This window comes from Suncus etruscus, chromosome 1 (assembly GCF_024139225.1).
Source record: "Suncus etruscus isolate mSunEtr1 chromosome 1, mSunEtr1.pri.cur, whole genome shotgun sequence".
NCBI lineage: Eukaryota > Metazoa > Chordata > Mammalia > Eulipotyphla > Soricidae > Suncus > Suncus etruscus.
In genome coordinates this window covers 182,998,076-183,018,483 of record NC_064848.1, presented here as the reverse complement: position 1 = coordinate 183,018,483, position 20,408 = coordinate 182,998,076, and the positions used below count along the sequence as shown (strand labels likewise).

At 49.3% G+C, this 20,408-nt stretch overlaps 1 protein-coding gene across 1 annotated transcript; it reads left to right on the top strand.

Annotated features, from left to right (window-relative positions):
- Window positions 1-8,064: 8,064 nt before the first annotated feature.
- PDK2 (pyruvate dehydrogenase kinase 2) lies at window positions 8,065-20,160 on the top strand. Its single transcript, XM_049780302.1, has 11 exons — window positions 8,065-8,287; window positions 9,983-10,124; window positions 14,965-15,036; window positions 15,352-15,536; window positions 16,017-16,106; window positions 16,276-16,353; window positions 18,234-18,310; window positions 18,399-18,497; window positions 18,649-18,756; window positions 19,050-19,163; window positions 19,616-20,160. The coding sequence occupies exons 1-11, from the start codon at window positions 8,170-8,172 to the stop codon at window positions 19,754-19,756; spliced, it is 1,224 nt and encodes a 407-aa protein (XP_049636259.1). The 5' UTR covers window positions 8,065-8,169; the 3' UTR covers window positions 19,757-20,160.
- Window positions 20,161-20,408: the final 248 nt, after the last annotated feature.

Genomic DNA, 20,408 nt, shown 5'->3' with positions numbered 1-20,408 from the left:
CTTCTACACCTCAAAGGAAATAGTGCCTAGGATACAAAAGCTGACCACAGAATGGGAGAAACTATTAACCCAATACCCATCAGATAAGGGGCTAATATCAAAAATATAGAATGTACCGACAGAACTTAACAAGAAAAAAATCTAACCCCATCAAAAAATGGGAAGAAGAAATGAACAGACACTTCCTCAAAGAAGAAATACAAATGGCCAAAGACACATGAAAAAATGCTTCTCATCACTAATCATCAGGGAGATGCAAATCAAAACAACAATGACGTACCATCTCACACCACAGAGACTGGCACCCATCACAAAGAGCAAGAACAATCAGTGCTGGTAGGGATGTGGAGAGAAAGAAACTCTTATTCGCTGCTAGTGGGAATGCTGTCTAGTCCAGCCTTTACGGAAAACAATATGGAGATTCCTCAAAAAACTGGAAATTGAGCTCCCATATGATCCAGCTAAACATTCCTAGGGATATACCCTAGGAACACAAGAATACAATTCAAAAAACCCTTCTTAACACCCATATTCATTGCAGCACTATTTACAATAGTCAGATTCTGGAAACAACCAAGATGCCCTTCAACAGATGAATGGCTAAAGAAACTGGTACATATACACAATGGAATATTATGCAGCCATCAATAGAAATTAAGTCATGAAATTTTCCTATATTGGATAAAATCTATTATGCTGAGTGAAATAAGCCAAAGGGAGAGAGATAGACACAGAATAGTCTCACTTATCATGGGTTTTAAGAAAAATTAAGGACATTATTGTAATAATGCCCAGAGACAATAGAGATGAGGGCCTGAAGGACTGGCTCACAGTATGAAGTTCACCACAAAGAGTGGTGAGTGAAGTTAGGGAAATAATTACACTAGCAACTATCATGACAATCTTGATGAGTGAGAGAAGTAGAATGCCTGTCTCGAATACAGACTGGGCAGGGAGGAGGTTGATTGGGGATATTGGTGATAGGACTATTGCACTGGTGAAGGGGGAGGTATTCTTTTTGTGACTGAAACCCAACTACAATCATGTATTTTTTGTAATCAAGATTTTAAAAAGTAGTATTAATTAAAGCATCATGGTAGTGGAATAAGATAGACCTTCAGATCAATGGAAAAGACTTAAATAACCTGACATATGGGCCCGAAGAGATAGCACAGCGGCGTTTGCCTTGCAAGTAGCCGATCCAGGACCAAAGGTGGTTGGTTCGAATCCCGGTGTCCCATATGGTCCCCTTTGCCTGCCAGGAGCTATTTCTGAGCAGATAGCCAGGAGTAACCCCTGAGCACCGCCGGATGTGGCCCAAAAACAAACAAACAAAAAAACAAAAACAAAAACAAAAACAAAAAAAAATAACCTGACATAAACCCTTAGGTATATGATCAAATTTTTTCAGCCACACCCAGTGATGCTCAGAGGTTACTCCTGGCTATGCGCTCAGAAATCGTTCCTAGCTTGGGAGACTGTATGGGATGCCAGGGGATCGAACCGCAGTCCATCCTAGGCTAGCGCACACAAGGCAAGATGCCTCATGGCTTGCACCACTGCTCTGGCCCCTGATTGATTAATTTTTAATAAAAGAGCAAGAAATACAAAGTGAAGCAAGGTAAGAAAACCTCTTCAACAAGTAATTTTATTGGGAAAACTGGTCATTTACACACAAACTTAACAAGAAAAATGAACTTGGACCTCTTTTTTTTTTTTTTTTTTGGTTTTCTGGGTCACACCCGGCGCACTCAGGGGTTACTTCTGGCTCTATGCTCAGAAATCGCTCCTGATAGGCTCAGGGGACCATATGGTATGCCGGGATTCAAACCACTGTCCTTCTGCATGCAAAGCAAATGCCTACCTCCATGCTATCTCTCCGGCCCCAAACTTGGACCTCTTTTAGCGTCATGCACAAAAGTCAAATCAAAATGAGTTAAAGGCCTGAAACCATAAGATACATACCTGAGGAAAACATACATAAAGGAAAACATTGGCATAAAACATACATAAAGGAAAACATTGGCAGAAATCTCCATCACATTGAAGCTAAAAACATCTTCAAGAATGAAACACCACTGATCAAGTAAGTGAAAGCAAAGATAAGCAAATGGGACTACTTTAAACTAAGAAGCTTCTGCACCTCAAAGGAAAATGTGAGCAGGATACAAAGACTGCACATGGATAGTAGAAACTATTAACCCAATACCTATATGATAAAGGGTTAATATCAATATATATGTCATTGGTAGAACTTAAAAAAAAATCTATGAGGCCGAAGAGATAGCACAGCGGTAGGGCATTTGCCTTGCATGCAGATGACCAGGGGAGGACTCGATTCGATTTCCAGCATTCCAGGTGGTCCCACATTCTGCCAGAGGAAATTTTTGAGTACAGAGCCAGGAGTAACCCTTGAGTGACGCCGGGTGTGGGCATAAAACCAATCAACCAAATCAATAAATAAGTAAAGTTTAAAAAAAAACACATCTAGCCCCATCAAAAATAGGGAGAAGAGGGGCCAGAGCAATAGCACAGTGGTAAGGCATTTGCTTTGCATTCGGCCAACACAGCATGAACCCTGGTTTGAATCCTGGCATCCCATATGGTTCCTCTGAGCCTGCCAGGAGCAATTTCTGAGTGCAGAGCAAGGAGTAAACCCCTGAGTGCCACCTGGTGTGACCTAAAAACAAAAACAAGAAAATAGGGAGAAGAGATGAACAGAAACTTTTTCAAAGAAGAAATACGGTGGCTAAAAGGCACAAAAAGGGGCCGGGAAGGTGGCGCTAGAGATAAGGTGTCTGCCTTGTAAGCGCTACCAAGGAAAGGACCGCGGTTCGATCCCCCGGTGTCCCATATGGTCCCCCCAAGCCAGGGGCGATTTCTGAGCACATAGCCAGGAGTAACCCCTGAGCGTCAAACGGGTGTGGCCCAAAAAAACCAAAAAAATAAAAAAATAAAAAAATAAAAGGCACAAAAAATGTTTCACGTTAGGGGTGGAGCAGTGGCACAAGGGGTAAGGTGTCTTCCTTGCCTGCACTAACCTAGGACGGACCTTAATCCAATTTCCCAGTGTTTTATATGGTCCCCCAAGCCAGGAGCAGTTTCTGAGTACATAGCCAGGAGTAACCCCTGAGCACCGCCAGATGTGACTCAAAAACAAAAAACAAAAAACAAAAAAAAAAAGAGGAGAAAAAAATAAAAGAGGAAGGGAAGGAGGAGGAGAGAGTCTAGAATTCTTTTTTTTTTTTTTTTGGTTTTTGGGCCACACCCAGTAACGCTCAGGGGTTACTCCTGGCTATGTGCTCAGAAGTTGCTCCTGGCTTGGGGGACCATATGGGACACCGGGGGATCGAACCGCGGTCCATCCAAGGTTAGCGCAGGCAAGGCAGGCACCTTACCTTTAGCGCCACCGCCCGGCCCGAGTCTAGAATTCTTTTTTGTGGGGTATGACACTTCTGGTGGTACTCAGGATATTACTGACTCTAAATTTAGGAATTACTCCTAGCAGGCTCAGGGGACAATCTGGGATGCTGGGGATCGAACTTGGTTGGCTGCATGCAAGAAAAGCACATTACCCATTGTATTATCTCTCTTTAGTCCAGAATTCTTAATGCAGTTTCCAGAAAAACAAGTTTTAAATGTTTATATAATTGTCTCTGTTCTTACTGTAATTATGCAAATTAACTGGCCAAGTTTACTACATCTAAATTTGCAAAGAGATCAATTTTACCATGATTATTTGATAGAATGGATGAAAGTAGCAAGAAAAATGTCTCAATAACATCTTTATGGACATCCATAAAGAACAGCTGGGCCAGAGAGATAGCACAGCAGTAGGGCATTTGCCTTGCAAGCAGCCAACCCAGGGCCGTCTGTGGTTCGAATCCTAGAATGTCATATGGTCCCCTGAGCTTGCCAGGGGTGATTTCTGAGTGAAGAGCCAAGAGTAACCCCTGAGCTTCGTCAGGTGTGACCCAAAACCAAAACCAAAACAAACAAGCGGAAAAAAAAAAAAAAAGAAAAAGAAAAAGTAAAAACAGCCACTGGGGCCAGAGAGATAGCATGGTGTAGGGCGTTTGCCTTGCGTGCAGAAGGACAGTGGTTCGAATCTCGGCATTTCATCTGGTCCCCCGAGCCTACCAGGAGTGATTTCTGAGCGTAGAACCAGGAGTAACTCCTGAGCGCTGCCGGGTATGACCCAAAAATCGAGAAAACAAACAAATGCAGGAAATAATTCCCCATTACTCACCATAGTTTGCAGAAGGATGGGATAGGTTTAGAAACCTGTTTTCTTGAATATCAGTTAGAGTCCAGTCCAACTGGATTAAAAAAACCTATTAAAGTTGGGCCTGGTTATCTTAATTGGGCCCTCCTCATTTATCTGGAGTGTTGATCAATTCTTGTAACCAAAAATCTTTTCTCCCATCATGTGAGCCTCTTTCATTCAAAATCCCCACATCACCCCAATCTCAGCAGGAAATAGACTATCCAGAACTCCCCGACTTGACTTGCAGGGAAATGTAAGAAGGTCCTGCCCCAGAGGAACAGGAAGCAAGCGTTAGAGATTCCATCTTGTTCTCCATATATACAATGCTTTTTACAATCTCCTAATCCCCTTGGACATTGTCTGTTCTGTTTCTTAATCACAGTGTTTCAGATATGGTGTATTTAATGTGAAACCAGAAGTCAGTCATGGCCAGGAAAGAATGATAGAAAAATTACTATATTCATGACACGAAACTCAGGCGTTGTCACCAAGGCTCATAGAAGTTAAATTAGTTCTTTCCAAATCTTTACCAGAGGTCCAAAGTGATGATAGTACATCGGTAGTGTGTTCACCTTGCACACAGCCAACCCAGGTTAGTTTGATCACCAGCACTCCCTGTGGTCCCCCAAGTGCTGCCAGGACTGATTTCTGAGTGCAGAACCAGAGGTAAGCCCTAAGTATTGGCAGTGTGACCCTCCCTAACTCCCTAAAAGAAGCATTTGTCATAGTAGATCAGCATCATGAAACCACTGACACCAGCCTGGTAGCCACAGGATTGGGTCCCTTCTCCCTTACTCTTTATTCTCCTTGTCACTAATATCATTGCCAATCCCAAGCTAGAGAGTAAGACAGTTTTGGGGGACAACTAGTATCAGTACCTGAATAAATCTGTGTCTCTCATATCAACTCTTGCCTTTTTTTTAATTTTATTGAAGACAAAGATGCAAAGAAAGGACAAGGTGAAGTTACAGTGGGAAGGCAATCACCCATAAACAGAATTCTCAAAGAAAGCCTCTTGCTGACACCTTAATTTTGAATTTTCAGCCAAAAAACATTAAGAAAAATAAAACAAAATACATGCACATTGACTTTGCCCCTCGAGCCTCTAGATTGTAGTACATTATAACATTTCTTAGCAGTACACAAAGCAATCCAAAGCCACAAAATTTATGCAACTCCTTTAACATTAAAAGCTATAGTATTGTTGACACAATTGATCATAATATATTATTTCATTAAGAATGAGTCAAAGGAGCACAGCAAAGATGGGTTCCAACTCTTGTCTTAATTATTAGTCTGAGAAATGTTTGATCCTGATACCTCTATGGCATGTCTCCATGCCCACCTCCTTTTTTCTGTGCATTTCCTTCTCCCAAGAGTCAATCATTGTGCAAGCACTGGAGAGCAATGACTAGGTTTGAAGTGGCCTGACCTTCATGGAGCCTATAGCCTAGTGAGAAGGACATATGAGCCAGAAGGTCAATTGAACTATTGCAAGGTAAGGTCAGAAAAGGCTTCCATGGGCCCGGAGAGATAGCACAGCGGCGTTTGCCTTGCAAGCAGCCGATCCAGGACCAAAGGTAGTTGGTTCGAATCCCGGTGTACAAGTGGTCCCCCAGAGCAGTGCCAGGGTGACTCCTCTGCTGGCTTTTCTTCTTCTTCTTCTTCTTCTTCTTCTTCTTCTTCTTCTTCTTCTTCTTCTTCTTCTTCTTCTTCTTCTTCTTCCTTCTTCTTCTTCCTTCTTCTTCTTCATCATCATCTTCTTCTCTTCTTCTCCTCCTCCTTCTCCTTCTCCTTCTCCTTCTCCTCCTTTCTTCTTCTTCTTCTTCTTCTTCTTCTTCTTCTTCTTCTTCTTCTTCTTCTTCTTCTTCTTCTTCTTCTTCTTCTTCTTCTTCTTCTTCTTCTTTTTGGTTTTTGGATCACACCCAGCGGTGCTCAGGGATTACTCCTGACTGTCTGCTCAGAAATAGCTCCTGGCAGGCACGGGGGACCATATGGGACACCGGGATTTGAACCAACCACCTTTGGTCATGGATCTGCTGCTTGCAAGGCAAACACCGCTGTGCTATCTCTCCGGGCCCCTCCTCCTCCTCCTCCTCTTTCTTCTTCTTCTTCTTCTTCTTCTTCTTCTTCTTCTTCTGGTTTTTGGGTCACACCCAGTGACACTCAGGGATTACTCTTGGCTATGTACTTAGAAATAGCTCCTAGCTTGGGGGAACATTTGGGATGCTGGAGGATCAAACTGTGGTTCGTCCTAAGTTAGCACTTGCAAGGCAGACTCCCTACTGCTTACGCCACCACTCCAGCCCCTGGCTTTTTCTTCTTGTACAAGAGGGCTCTTGTTTCATTTTGGGCACAACACTCCCCGTTCAAAAATAAGCATAAAACCACTGAAGGACTGTGAGTAGGGGCAGTTTTAGAGTTGAAAAAATTTCCCGAGGGGCTGGAGTGATAGCACAGAGGGTAGGGGTTTGCCTTGCATACATACCACCTGGGTTCAAGTCTCAGTATCCCATATGGTCCCCTAGCCTGCCAGGAGTAACTTCTGAACAAAGAGCCAGTGAGCCACTGGGTATGGCCCCAAAACCAAAGGAAAAGGAAAAAAGATCACTTATCCTCAATGTTCTCTTTATTAAATGGGTAGTTTTGTTTTGGGGACACACCCAAAACTCCTCAGGGATTTACTCCTGGCTCTGTATTCAGGAAATTACTCTTGGTGATGTTCAATGAACCATATGGGATGCTGGGGGTCAAACCCACTTCAGCTGCATGCAAGGCAAGCGCCCTATTTGATACAATATCACTTTTGTCCCTTAGGTAGGTATGCTTTTATACAGCACACTAATCTAGAGAGATACAACCAGACTTAAATTCTCAACAGAGCCAGGGCTTCCTTGGGAGGACGAATTCAGTCCCAAGAAAAACATCACGCCCTCCTGGATTTGTAGCTAAGGAAGCTCAGGGTGAAGAGGGGTTATATTTTCTCCAGTCAAATTCAGAGAATAGCAAAGTGGGTTTGAACCATAGTAGCATGGATGATCAGGGCTGCCTGTCCACCACCTGTAGACTGTATGGCTTTGCCACTGGGCAGTTCTTCATCTAGAAAAGCAAAATGTCTTTCAGGAGCCATTCGAATCTTTGTGCTAGTGACTGTACATTCCTATAATGACCCTGAAGTTTGCAAAGTATAAGTAAGTTAAAGTCAGTAGGACAGGAAACACTGGAGAGAGAGAGAGAGAGAGAGAGAGAGAGAGAGAGAGAGAGAGAGAGAGAGAGAGAGAGAGATCACATAGAGATCACATAGAGATCACATAGAGAGAGATCACTTAGAGAGAGTTGATCACATAGGGAGATAAATCACATAGAAAGATCACACAGAGATGAAGACAGGTCAAACGAGAACTTGGGTGGCAAAGGATGCCTTGAACCTAATCTGACAGCTTCAGGTTAGTTCATAAGAGAAAGCAATTAGGAGAGGAAGAAAGAAAAGAGTGCAGGAGGAAGAATAACGGGGTTCTGGCTAGGGGAGGGTTAACCGGGTTCAGGCCAAAGAAAAGGGGCGGAGTGAAGACGTTGGAGGGCGGGTTCTCCGCGCGCTCTCAGGAAAACAACAGACGGCCCCGGCAAACAAGGAGTTAAGGGGGCGGGCCCAGAGGAGAGCCACGTGCCGAGGCTGGCGGCTATTGGCTCGCCCAGAGTTGTTTGTGCGCCCCCATTGGCTACGTCGGGGCAGCGCGCCGCGCTGATTGGTCAGCGCTCGGAGTGGGCCGCCAGGACCAGGGGAGGAAAGAAGGCAGCCGAACCGCGTAGCTGGGCCGGGCTGGGCCAGGTTGGGCCGACCTGACTGCGTGAGCTGAGCTGGACGCGGGGACCCCGAGCCCCGATCTGCGCCCGCGCCCGCCATGCGCTGGCTCCGCGCTCTGCTGAAAAATGCGTCCCTGGCCGGGGCGCCCAAGTACATCGAACACTTCAGCAAGTTCTCCCCGTCGCCGCTGTCCATGAAGCAGTTTCTGGACTTCGGTACGAAGTGGCAAGGGGTGGGGGGGAGGCTGGGTGACAAGAAGGTTTGGGGGGGGGGGTGTCTGCCCGTGAAGGATTCGAGCAGACGAGAATGACAGGAAAGGGTTGCTTGGTGGGGTTCAGAGCAGGAAAGGGTTAACGGGGAGTCTGGGAATGGCCTGGGAAGAAACTGTTTACCAGGTTGTGTGTTGGGAGTGGAGGGCGCTGAAAAAGAGGGGTTGGGGTGCCTTCCTAGGGTGGGAGGGGTCTTTGGATAAGTAAGAGGACTGGTACAGTGGTGCAGGAAAAAGCAGCAAGTATCCAGGCACCAAAGGGTTATTTGGGCCACCCCCAAGAGTGGGCCCAGAGAGGGAAAGGAGGGGTGTTGGGGGCCCCCTGTAAGGGTGTAACAAGCAGGGTGGGAGAGGGAGGTTTGCCAAGATTGGGACTGGGCGGAGGCAGGAAGTCCAGTGGGGTAGGGGGGGTTCCTTGATCAGTAGCCAGCCCTGTAGGAGCAGGCCCTGGCTGTCCCATTGGGCAAGGACACTTGAAGATCAAATATGCTCCCGCCTAGCCACTTTGTCCCAGCTGGGCACCTCTGAGGTGCAGACAGACACTTCTCCCCACCCGTGGTAGACCCACAAACACACACCCCGGATTCCTGGGTTAGGATCACCCACTTGCAGCATTCTGGGGGTGGCTGTAAAGCAGGAGCTTGGCAGTGCCAACTGGCGACTGGAGCAGGCATTGTGTGGGCAGACTGTCCAAACGCTATCTCTCTGGTGCCAGCCAGGGATTCAGTGGGAGTGCCCAGGGCCTCCCGGAGTTGACACAGAGCCTGGCTCAAGTTACAGCTGTGTCACTGACAGGGGGTGCAGCCAGGACATAGGGCACCTGTTCCCCAGGACCTGCCCACCTGCTGCCATGCCCTAAGAGAGCTTTCCTGTCTCAGGAAAGCCTGGCCCTCCTGGCACAGCAGGTACTTGAAGTCGACTTTGCTGGATTTGTGGGGCCACCAAGCCAAAGGAACTGGTGGCAGGTTTAAGTGACAGTTGGAGGCAAAAGCCAAGAACCAGGTCTTCCAGCTTGAGGTCATGACCAATTTCACCTCCTGCTTTTGTTTCAGTTTCAAGTCAGACCAGGTGCTTCCTCAGTGTTTGGGACTTCTGTTCTCAGGCCTTGTCTGTCTCACCCAGATGTGAGCGCCCACCATGGGCACCAGAGGTGACCCCAGGGTCCAGCAACCGCAGAATTCCAGGTGGCATTCCCTCAGCCAGGCTATCAGCCTATGTATGGACTCCCATGAATGGATTCCAGTGCCTGGATCTATCTCCCCAGACTGAATGCTTGGAAGGAAAGAAACAAGCAAAAGGAAACAGCAGAGCAAGTCTCTGTGGCCCTGTCCCCATAGTTGAAGGCAAGCAGACTCTAGGTGCTGGGGACAGGCGAGGATGCAGCCTCCTAGGAGTAGGACAGGCAATAGGAAGGTGGGCGCAGCAGAGTTAGGGGAGCAGCTTTGTTCTCTGTCCCAGCTCACATCTCTCCTGGACCCTTCAGAGGTAAGGGGTCTTGTTGGGTGGTTTGCAGTGCCAGTCCTGGGTGTCGAAAAATTTAAAATCCCAGAGCTTACAAACTACTGGCATTAGGTGCAGGGAGGTGGAAGATCAAGGTGTGAGTCCACCAGACTGCTGAGCTAACCACTGCTCTGTCCCACAGGCTCCAGCAATGCGTGTGAGAAGACCTCCTTCACCTTTCTCCGGCAGGAGCTACCCGTGCGCCTGGCCAACATCATGAAAGAGATCAACTTGCTTCCGGACCGGGTGCTGAGCACACCTTCAGTGCAGCTGGTGCAGAGCTGGTGAGCCCCCATCTCCAGTGCCCCATGTACCTGGGCACAGGCACAGCTCCCAGCAGTTTGGAGTGAGGCACTTGGGGGTAGGGGGGGGGGCAAGAGGACCGAGAATGTGGACTTCTACATCAAGGAGATGTCCTGGAACCAATGTCAGGTTCACAGCGTCATATCTGCAAGACAGCCAGACAGTCATCAACCTGTTTTCTCTAGAAACCCAGATCCACCAAGCAAAGCCTCATTTTCTTTATTCTTTTTTTTTTTTGGTTTTTTTTTGGTTTTTTTTTGGTTTTTTGGGCCACACCCATTTGATGCTCAGGGGTTACTCCTGGCTATGTGCTCAGAAATCGCCCCTGGCTTGGGGGGGACCATATGGGACACCGGGGGGATTGAACCACGGTCCTACCTTGGCTAATGCTTGCAAGGCAGCACCTTACCTCTAGTGCCACCTCACCAGCCCCTATTCTTTTTTTTTTGTTTGTTTTTTGTTTTTTTTCTTTGGGGAGGGGTCATACCTGGCAGCGCTCAGGGGTTACTCCTGGCTCTATGCAGGCTCAGGGGACCATGTGGCATGCTGGGATTCGAACCACCATCCTTCTGCATGCAAGGCAAATGCCCTATCCTCCATGCGATCTCTCCGGCCCCAGCCCCGCAAAGCCTTAGTTTCATAGCTCAGTCCCCAGATCAGGCTAATGTAGCTATTTTATCATCTTCCCTTGCCCTGTAGCCAACAAGCCCCAGTAGGGTAATATTTATCTGGGGCAATTGTGATGAAACAGAAACAAATCTTCCAACTCTGTAATCCATGTTACTAAACTGGTAGACTGGGAGGTTAAAGAACACTTCAGTAGACATGGGGTGGGCACAGTATTCAGGCCAAAGAGCTTTGAAGGGCCAGAGCCAGGCACTTACTGCCCAGTGGTGGCGGAGGGCACATTTCAGCCACGTGCGCTGGGAAATCTGCACAGAATCAGTCTGTGGTGGCATCAGCCAATGGCCAGTCAAAAGGCGAGCCCAGCTGTTTGAGCAGTTCACTGGCACGTTCACTCGTCACTGGCTGCAGCCTTGGTCTTTAGCCACATCTGACTGGACATCTCTGGCCAGATCTGGCTCTGAGACATAGTTGTGGAGCATAGCGTGCACTGACATTTCTGCCCATGTGAGACAAACAGCCATGGCTCTAGAATGTTCTCATGAGGATAATAAAAGGGAGCAAAGTGCAGCTGTACAGACAAGGTTGAACTACCGCAGTTACTTTTTATTTCCGCTAAGAAGAACGATATGACTTGAAAGTAACCTTGCGTCTCTGCCTCGTGCTGAAGGATTGGGTGTCAGCAGATGTAAACACAAGGGCCTGGCTCCCCCTCCACCCAGTTTCCAAACACAGGTCAGGCTTTGCAACTTTGGCGTGGTTCCTGCCCAGCACGTTTTCTCATGAGACCAGGTCAGGACAGCATTTCGTGTGCCCACCCAGGCACTTAATGGGTGCACCTAAGTGTTTGTTGAACCATCAAGTCGTTCAAGTTGTGTGTGTGTGTGTGTGTGTGTGTGTGAGACCATCAAGTCGTTCAAGTTTTGTGTGTGTGTGTATGGCAGTTGAAGAACTGCCTAGAGGAGGTGATGTGATTGACCTCGAAAGGGACATTTTGTGAGCCTTGACCTAGAAAGATGGGAAGGGCAGTTCAGGTGCACAGAAATGCTTGTGCCAAGGTGTGGGGGAGGAAAGGGCTTAGGCAGGGCACATGTGAAGGGGCTTTTGGCATCAAGTGCAGATAAGGAAGCCAGATGGGTGGCTGGAGGGCGATCAAGTTAACCAGGCACTTAACCAGGCCACCCCTTGGAGGTCCTTAATATCCAGAACTCATGAGCCAGCCAGCGTTTCCTGCCATGGGGTGGCATGTATGTGTGGAGCAATGGGTAGAGGGCACACATGGGGACGCAGAGGTGCCATCTGTTCCCTCCATGCCTCTTCCAGCTCTGACCGGCTGGTCATCCTGGCAGCCTCTCCAGCTGGCCCCTGGCCCCAAGACTGAGCTGCTCAGGCCTCTTAGCACTCTGTGTTCCCGGGACAGTGGCCCGCTGTGCTGGTTGGCCCTGTCCCCCGGTACCCCCGCAGATTCCTTCCTGAGAATCAGTAACAAACATGGGGCTTGGCCTGACTCTGTCTTTCCCACAAGCGGGGAAGGAATGTCAGTCAGCACAGAAATCACTTCCTAGTCAGGCGTTCTCAAACTTTTTAAACGGGGCCAGTTCACTGTCCCTCAGACCATTGGAGGGTCTGACTATAGTAAAAACAAAACTTATCAACGAATTCTTACGCACACTGCATATATCTTATTTTGCAATGAAGAAACAAAACAGATACAAATACAATATGTGGCCCGCAGACCATAGTTTGAGGACCACTGTGTGGGTGAGCCAGCTTGGAGGAGGGCAGGCAGAGGGTGGTGGGTGAGTCCACTGATCCCAGAGTGGGGGCATCTGCTAGACCAGAGAGATGAGACAGCGGGGAAGGTGCTTGCCTTTCAAGCAGTGGACCCCAGTTTTCCTTACCATCACTAACAGTCCCCCGAGCTCTGCCAGGAGTGGCCCCTGAGCACAGGGCCAAGAGTAAGAACTTAGCACCGGGCCCGGAGAGATAGCACAGCGGCATTTGCCTTGCAAGGAGCCTATCCAGGACCAAAGGTGGTTGGTTCGAATCCCGATGTCCCATATGGTCCCCCGAGCCTGCCAGGAGCTATTTCTGAGCAGACAGCCAGGAGTAACCCCTGAGCATCGCCGGGTGTGGCCTAAAAAACCAAAAAATAAAAAAAAGAAATTAAAAAAAAAAAAAGAACTTAACACCACTTATGTGATTTAAAATCCAAGAAACCAAAGAGGGGAATTCACTGCCACATGATAGATGAATCAAAGACAGGTGAAACCAGGGGGTACCAGTAAGAATGCAACCTCCTCTCCAGGAGACTTCCTGGGGCAGAGGGAGGTGGACAAAGCTCAAACTAGTCCCCTAATCTACTGAGTGAAGAGGAAAGATACAGCAGTCCTGCCCTCATACCACACTGATTCACTATGGTTAGAGGTCATGTGGGTAGTCCCTGGGAGGGTGGGTGGGCTGGCAGTATAGGCACCTGCCCGGCTCTAAAATGCCTGGCTCTAAAACACTGCCATGCCAGTTTTGCTGGATACACAGTCCCTATCTGGGCAATGCCGGAAGGAGCAGCAAGCCTGGGCTGTGGACCAGCAGGCTTGAGCGTGAGGTGGCTGTGCTGCTTGCCTGACATTTCATCCTGGGCCAGCCGGGAAGGTGCGGTGTGGACTCCTCTGGGGAGAAAGTGGACCCGTGGGCGGCAGCAGGGACTTGTTTCCAGAAGACACAGTGGGAGGCGAGGAGAGTGGTGCCTGTTACTGAGGGAAACAGGGTTCAGGGACAGTGCAAACCAGAGTGGGAGGCACTGTGACTGGTACCTTGTCATCCTATCAGCATCCAAACATGCTGCAAGGACCCTCCCCCTTCAGAAGAGCCAGTCTTTGCCCTTGAGACCAGTCCCTCCCACCCTGTCCCATGGCTGGAGCACAAGCTAAGCCTGTGACTTGGCTGCAGTTAGGGGAGCGGCAATGTCTCCCTCCAGAACCCATGTGCATGGATAGAGCACATTACGGAGACTGATTTTGTCTATCACTCTTCCACAGAGCAGCTTTCAGGTGCTGGAGACCTCTGTCACTACTCTTGTCCTCATAATGCCATTGTCCTCTCACTCCTTGTCTCTGGGGCTGTGGACTCTAGCGTGTGCGCGCACACACACACACACACACACACACACACACACACACACTTGCATGGCCACAGGCAATAACCACATGTGTTGTGCACATACCTAACACACACACAGATGCACATATTCAACATACACAACTCAATATAGACATGCATGCGCACATAGACTCGACATGCAAGTTCACACAAATACACACATACCCCACAGGCACTCAGGTTCCTACCCTCGCTCAGCCCTCTCTCCTGCTTCCCCACAAGCCTGTGTGCGCTGCAACCACTACACACACACCACCCGCAGTGTACACACAAGCACACGGAAGCACACCCATGTACACCACCTCCTCCTTTCCCACACCCCCTACTCTCAACCCCCGGCTCAGCACCACAGTGAGAAAAGCCCAGAAGCCCTTCAACACTCTATCTAGGCAGTATCTAGGCAGGAGAAAGCCCCCAAAGCAGCTGGGGCTAGGGTGTTCTTGTTTCTTGTGGGAGTGGCAGGCATAATCCCTGCAGCCTGCAAGGTTAGGTGAAAGCTGTACCATGACCCCTGGCCTCCAAACCCAGCCTCTCTCACACCGTGGGAGGGAGCACAGCTCCCTTGAATTTCCTTGAAGATCCCAAGCATGGCCTCTGGGAGATCTTAGATGCCAAGCCCCAGGGGGCATTAAACTGAGGCTCCCAGAGAGAAACTATTGTCTTTGGTGTCCAAGAGTCCATCCAGGACCATCCCTGCAGATATGGCCTCTGGGGCAGGCAGGAGCTCTAAGACATTGCCCACTGCGGGGTCTTCCTTTGGTGCTGCTTCCATGGCTGTGACCTGGAGAATTTGTTTTCATGGCTACAGATAGATGGTGCTGCTGCCAGAGCCTGCACCCCAACATTGAGTGTGGGGTCTCTGCACCCTTCCTTGTGCACCTGCCCCAGCAGCTGATATAACAGGACACATCCATTCTCATTGAAAACTAGAGGCAGCAAAAGGGGCAAACCCTGGGACCCACAGAGGTTCCTTCACTTTCTCGAGTGCCAGGAGGTGGCAGGGCTACCCCAAGCTGAGGCTCTGCCTTCCCCTTGCAGGTATGTCCAGAGTCTCCTGGATATCATGGCCTTCCTGGACAAGGACCCGGAGGACCAGCGGACCTTGAACCTGTGAGTGTGGCCAGTACAGGGGCAGGAGGGTAAGTTCAGGCTAAAGCCTCAGACCACGCAGTCCTGTGGCAGAGGTGACTGCTGGCTTAGGGGCTGCCCAGTCTAGCCTGGAGATGGGTCCTAATCTGCTCTCACCTCCCCCAAGTCATATAGGGAGGCAGGCCTCACCTCTAGGGAGCTCCTGGACCAGCAGGCGGACTGGGGGAGATCAGGAGAGGCATTGTGAGTGGAGGGGATAGGATGGGATAGGATGAGTGCTGGAGAGTCTGGGAATGTCGCAGGGCTGACACATCTATCTCTCTCCTCCTTCCACAGGTTCACCGAAGCTCTGGTCACCATCCGGAACCGCCACAATGACGTCGTGCCCACCATGGCCCAGGGTGTGCTGGAGTACAAGGACACGTATGGCGACGACCCAGTGTCCAACCAGAACATCCAGTATTTCCTGGACCGCTTCTACCTCAGCCGCATTTCCATCCGCATGCTCATCAACCAGCACAGTGTGTACCCTAGCCAACCCTCACATCCAGTCCCCATATCCGGCCTCCATATCCAGCCCCTTTTAACAGCCATGGATTAGCATTTTCCAATTCTCACTGAACTGGGAGGCAGCTGCCTAATTCACTCCTTCCATCATGAGTATAGTATCCTCTATAATGGTTGAGAAATCACCATCAGAAATTTAATGCGTTTCTGACACACTAGTGCAGGGATTAGAATGGCTGCTGGTGCAGAGCCAGAAAAAGCTCAGTGTGGAGTATGACAAGGAACAAGTTTTCTGAGAAGATAGCTTCAGGCCTGCAAAAGTGTTGAGCCAGGAGGAGCAGGTCATAGGTCAGGGGAGAGGGCCCAAAGACAGTGAGAGGTGTCACTTGCTAGTGGCAGACATTAAAAAACTGATCCAGAAGCCCAAAGGCCTGGGGAACTCACCCAGGTTTCCTGAGGGGAAACCACCCACAATACCCCTTCCTTCCCTGCAGCCCTCATCTTTGATGGCAGCACCAACCCAGCCCACCCCAAGCACATCGGCAGCATTGACCCCAACTGCAGCGTCTCTGATGTGGTGAAAGGTAGGCTTACTTCTGTGTTGGCCCATGGAATAGCCTGGAGATGCCTCCAAGCTTACCTGTGATCAGAGGTGATTCCCTCTCCAATGGGTGGGGACCATGAACCTCTGCTTTCCTCTTGGTGATGCTTGGGGGTCCCAGCCAAGGTCCCTAAGAGGCCCTTTCCTTACAGATGCCTATGATATGGCCAAGCTCCTGTGTGACAAGTATTACATGGCTTCCCCTGACCTGGAGATCCAAGAGATCAATGGTGAGTGAGAGACTATGTGTGTGATTCCATGTATGAGAGAGACTGTGTGTGTGAGATTAGAGAGGCTATGTGTGTATGTGTGAATCCATGTATATGTGAGAGGCTGTGTGTTATGTGAGTCCACATGTATGAATTCATGTGTATGAATATGAAAGGCCATGTGTATGAGTATATATGTATGTACCATATTTGCACATGAATGAGGCCATATGTGGATATGCGTGTTTCTGTGGCTATGTGACAAAGAGAGCCCATGTATTTGATTGAGACCATTTCTTTGTGTGTGTGTGTGTGTGTGTTGCCATGCATTCATGTGTATATGAGTGAGGACCTGTGTGTGTATGTGACATAGATGGGCTGCTTGAGATTGTGTATGGGAGTGTTTTTGAGAGAGGCTGTGTTTGAATGTGTGTGAAAGGTATGTGTTTTAGTGAGACTGTAGACTGTATCTGAGCTAGGCCATATGTGTGAGTGGGAGAGATGAGATAGTGTGTATCTGTATGAGAGATATCACTGTATGAAAGTATATATGTGTGTGTATATATACTTACAACATAGTTACACACATATACTTACACACATGGCCTCTCTCACATACACATCTTCTCTATATGCTTATGTGTGAGAGTGTATGTGAGCATTAGGCCATTCATGAGTGTAAGACTTGAACGTTTGAGAGGGTAGTCTTGATCTTATTCATCTTTATATCACCAGGACCTTGTGCAGGGCATAAAATTCCTTCCTTCACTGAGTGATTTCACAGTTAGCAAGCTCTTTATACATGCAAAACTATCAGCTGGGTCCGAGGAGAAATCATGCAATCCCACCACCAAGCAACCCACAGGCTAGAATGATTCTTTAGAAGCAGAGTCCTAGTGTCAGAATCATCTGAGAAACATCCCTCCCTGTTCCTCACCTCTAACAATAAAACTCTCCAGAAGAACTTTTTAATATCTAGGTGAATGCTAGGCTAGATATAGGTTAGGAAGACTTTTTTTTGCATGGATGATGGCTAGATAGATGGAGAGATACTATAGATGGATTAGAAGGTGGGGTCTGTACTATACAAATGACTGGATAGATTTTTGTGGGTTTTCTTTTTGTGGTTTTTGGGTTACACCCGGCAGCGCTCAGGGGTTACTCCTGGCTCTATGCTCAGAAATCGCTCCTGGCAGGCTCAGGGGACCATGTGGGCTGCCAGAATTTGAACCACGGACCTTCTGCATGCAAGGCAAACACTTTACCTCCATGCTATCTCTCCGGTTCCTGGATAGATTTTTGAATAGATGCATAGAAGATCTGTTAGATGATTGAATGGATACTGGGTAGGTGGATAGAGGATGAATGTAGACAATTGAAGAATGAATAAATGAACAGATATAATAGATGGAAACATAACTGTATAGAGGAACATTTGATTGAATGGACCATGTAGGATGGATGGATGGATGGATGGATGGATGGATGGATGGATGGATGGATGGATGGATGGATGGTTGGATGGATGGATGGACAGGTGGGTGGATAGACAAGTGGGTGGATGGATGGGTGGGTGAGTGGGTGTATAGCTGGTTATATGAATGGATTCATGGATAGGTATGTGGATAAATGGATGTATGCATCTTAAAGGGTAAATGGGTATGTGGATAGATGGGTGGGTATATGGATGGGTGGATGGATGGGTGGATACAGGTGGGTGAATGAATGGATGGGTAGATGGGTATGTAATTAGATGCATGGGTGGATGGGTATATGGATGGTTGCATGGATGGGAAGATGCAGGGTAGTAGAGGGATAATGTGTGCTAGATGTTAAGTGCAGTGTGAGTACCTGCTATTTATTGGCTCTCAACAATTTTCTGATCTTTAACTCTTCCATAGCCACCAACTCCAAAGAACCGATCCACATGGTATATGTCCCTTCCCACCTCTACCATATGCTTTTTGAGCTCTTTAAGGTAAGAAAGGAGGGAGGATGGTGCTTTGGCTTCATGAGGATGGGACAGGACAGTTAGGGATCAGCCTGTCTCACTTCTTTCCCGGCAGAATGCCATGCGGGCCACAGTGGAAAGCCATGAATCCAGCCTTGTGTTGCCCCCTATAAAAGTCATGGTGGCCTTGGGTGAGGAAGATCTGTCAATTAAGGTACATGACCTTTGACTTTGGGTGCAGATTTTCCTCCTGTTATGAGTTGGTTTGACCCTGGGGATTGGGAGGCTATGAGGAGCTCAGAGGTATTGGGGTGGGGGGTAGAAACTAGATCTGGATAGCCTCTGGCATGTCCTGTCTCCTCCAGATGAGTGACAGAGGTGGAGGTGTCCCCTTGAGGAAGATTGAGCGACTCTTCAGCTACATGTACTCGACTGCACCCACCCCACAGCCAGGCACAGGGGGAACTCCTCTGGTGAGCCAACTTCCCTCCTCCCTCTCTCATCTTAGATCCTGTCCACCTGTCCATTTGTTTTTCAAGACTTGCTCCCTTCCTGTTAGCCCTGGTCTCTCCATCCTAAGCCTGTCCTCCTGCTCCCTAAATTGACCTCCTGCTCCCTAAATTGACCTCCTGCATTCCTTCTCCATACTCTAGTTTCAGGACTGTCTCTGTGGGAACCCTCCCACCCCAGCATATCTCACTGTGTCCAGGGCTCCCTGCTGCTACTCAGAGCCTGTTTCTACCTACTCTTGCCCGGTCTCTTGCAGGCTGGCTTCGGGTATGGGCTCCCCATTTCCCGCCTCTATGCTAAGTACTTCCAGGGGGACCTGCAGCTCTTCTCCATGGAGGGTTTCGGCACCGACGCTGTCATCTATCTCAAGGTGAGGCCTAGCCTACTGATGACAGGCTTTGCTCCCCTAATCCCCACCCCTGACCTGAAAGCAGTTCCAGGTGAACTGGTTCAGCACCCTTGACGTATAAGACACAGAAGAGGGAAAGGGGATATAGTACAGTAGGTAGGGCGCTTGCCTTGCATGCAGTCAACCCAGATTTGATCCCTGACATCGCCTATGGTCCCGAGGCCATAGACTTTCCTCATAGATGATCCTGGAGCACAGAGCCAGTAAGCCCTGAGCAGCACCAGGTGTGACAGAACCTCTGAGGCTGAGTCAGTGGCCTATTTCCAGTCACATGGCCCAGCTCTCCTTACTCCACAGGGAACAGCACACATGGGGATCCTTGGGGCGGCTTTCTGGGTAGGCCCACAGTCATGTACTACTGGGCCTCTGGAGCACCAGGGTGGTCTGCTGAGACTGACCTCTGCACCTCTCAGGCCCTGTCCACAGACTCAGTGGAGCGCCTGCCTGTGTACAACAAGTCTGCCTGGCGCCACTACCAGACCATCCAGGAGGCAGGCGACTGGTGTGTGCCCAGCACGGAGCCCAAGAACACGTCCACCTACCGTGTCAGCTAGGGGCCCACCCTGGCTTCCCGCCGTCACCTTGGGGTCTGCCCCTCTCCAATGGGGCCTTCTCTCTGATGTTCAGCCAGTGTCCCTGGGAATCACCATGGTGACGGGGTGGGGCCTGAAGTGCCAGTATCTCTCCATGGAGGCCCCGAGTCTGTGGGCATAGCTTGAGGATTGGGCAGGGCCCCTGAGGAGGCATCCTGGGACATGTTTTTGTGGCCATCCTCTCTGTGCTGTGCTGCCTCTTTTCTCTGGGATGCCTGGGTCCCCGTCACTGCCCTCCACTGCCCTCACCTTCAAGCAGATGCCCCTCCCTGCCTTACTTCCTTGCCCCACACAGCACCCCACCCAGGTCTGCTGTCAGTGTTAAGAGGGCATGGACATGTTGGGGAGTGGGTGGTGCCCTTAGGCCCCCAGTGGGGTGCTGGACTGCAGAGCACTCGTGCCAAGGGCAGGAGGGCCATCTTCTCACCAGGGCCCCCACAGCACAGAGGAGCTGGGCAGACACCGAAGGCATCCCAGGCCCCTCCCTGCATGTCCTCCCTTCTGTGCCCACCTCGCACCCCTGTGGCACCTGAGCTCCAGCCCTGCCCCTACCCAGCCATATGTGGGGCTGGGGCCTCTCCTCTCTAGCTCGCTCGCTCTGTACATAGGTAGT

Coding starts and splice junctions, on each gene's coding strand:
- PDK2 (XM_049780302.1), top strand. CDS start 8,170: ATGCGCTGGCTCCGCGCTCTGCTGAAAAATGCGTCCCTGGCCGGGGCG. Junction 10,125..14,964: donor GTGCAGCTGGTGCAGAGCTG/GTGAGCCCCCAT, acceptor TTCCCCTTGCAG/GTATGTCCAGAGTCTCCTGG. Junction 15,037..15,351: donor GACCAGCGGACCTTGAACCT/GTGAGTGTGGCC, acceptor CTCCTTCCACAG/GTTCACCGAAGCTCTGGTCA.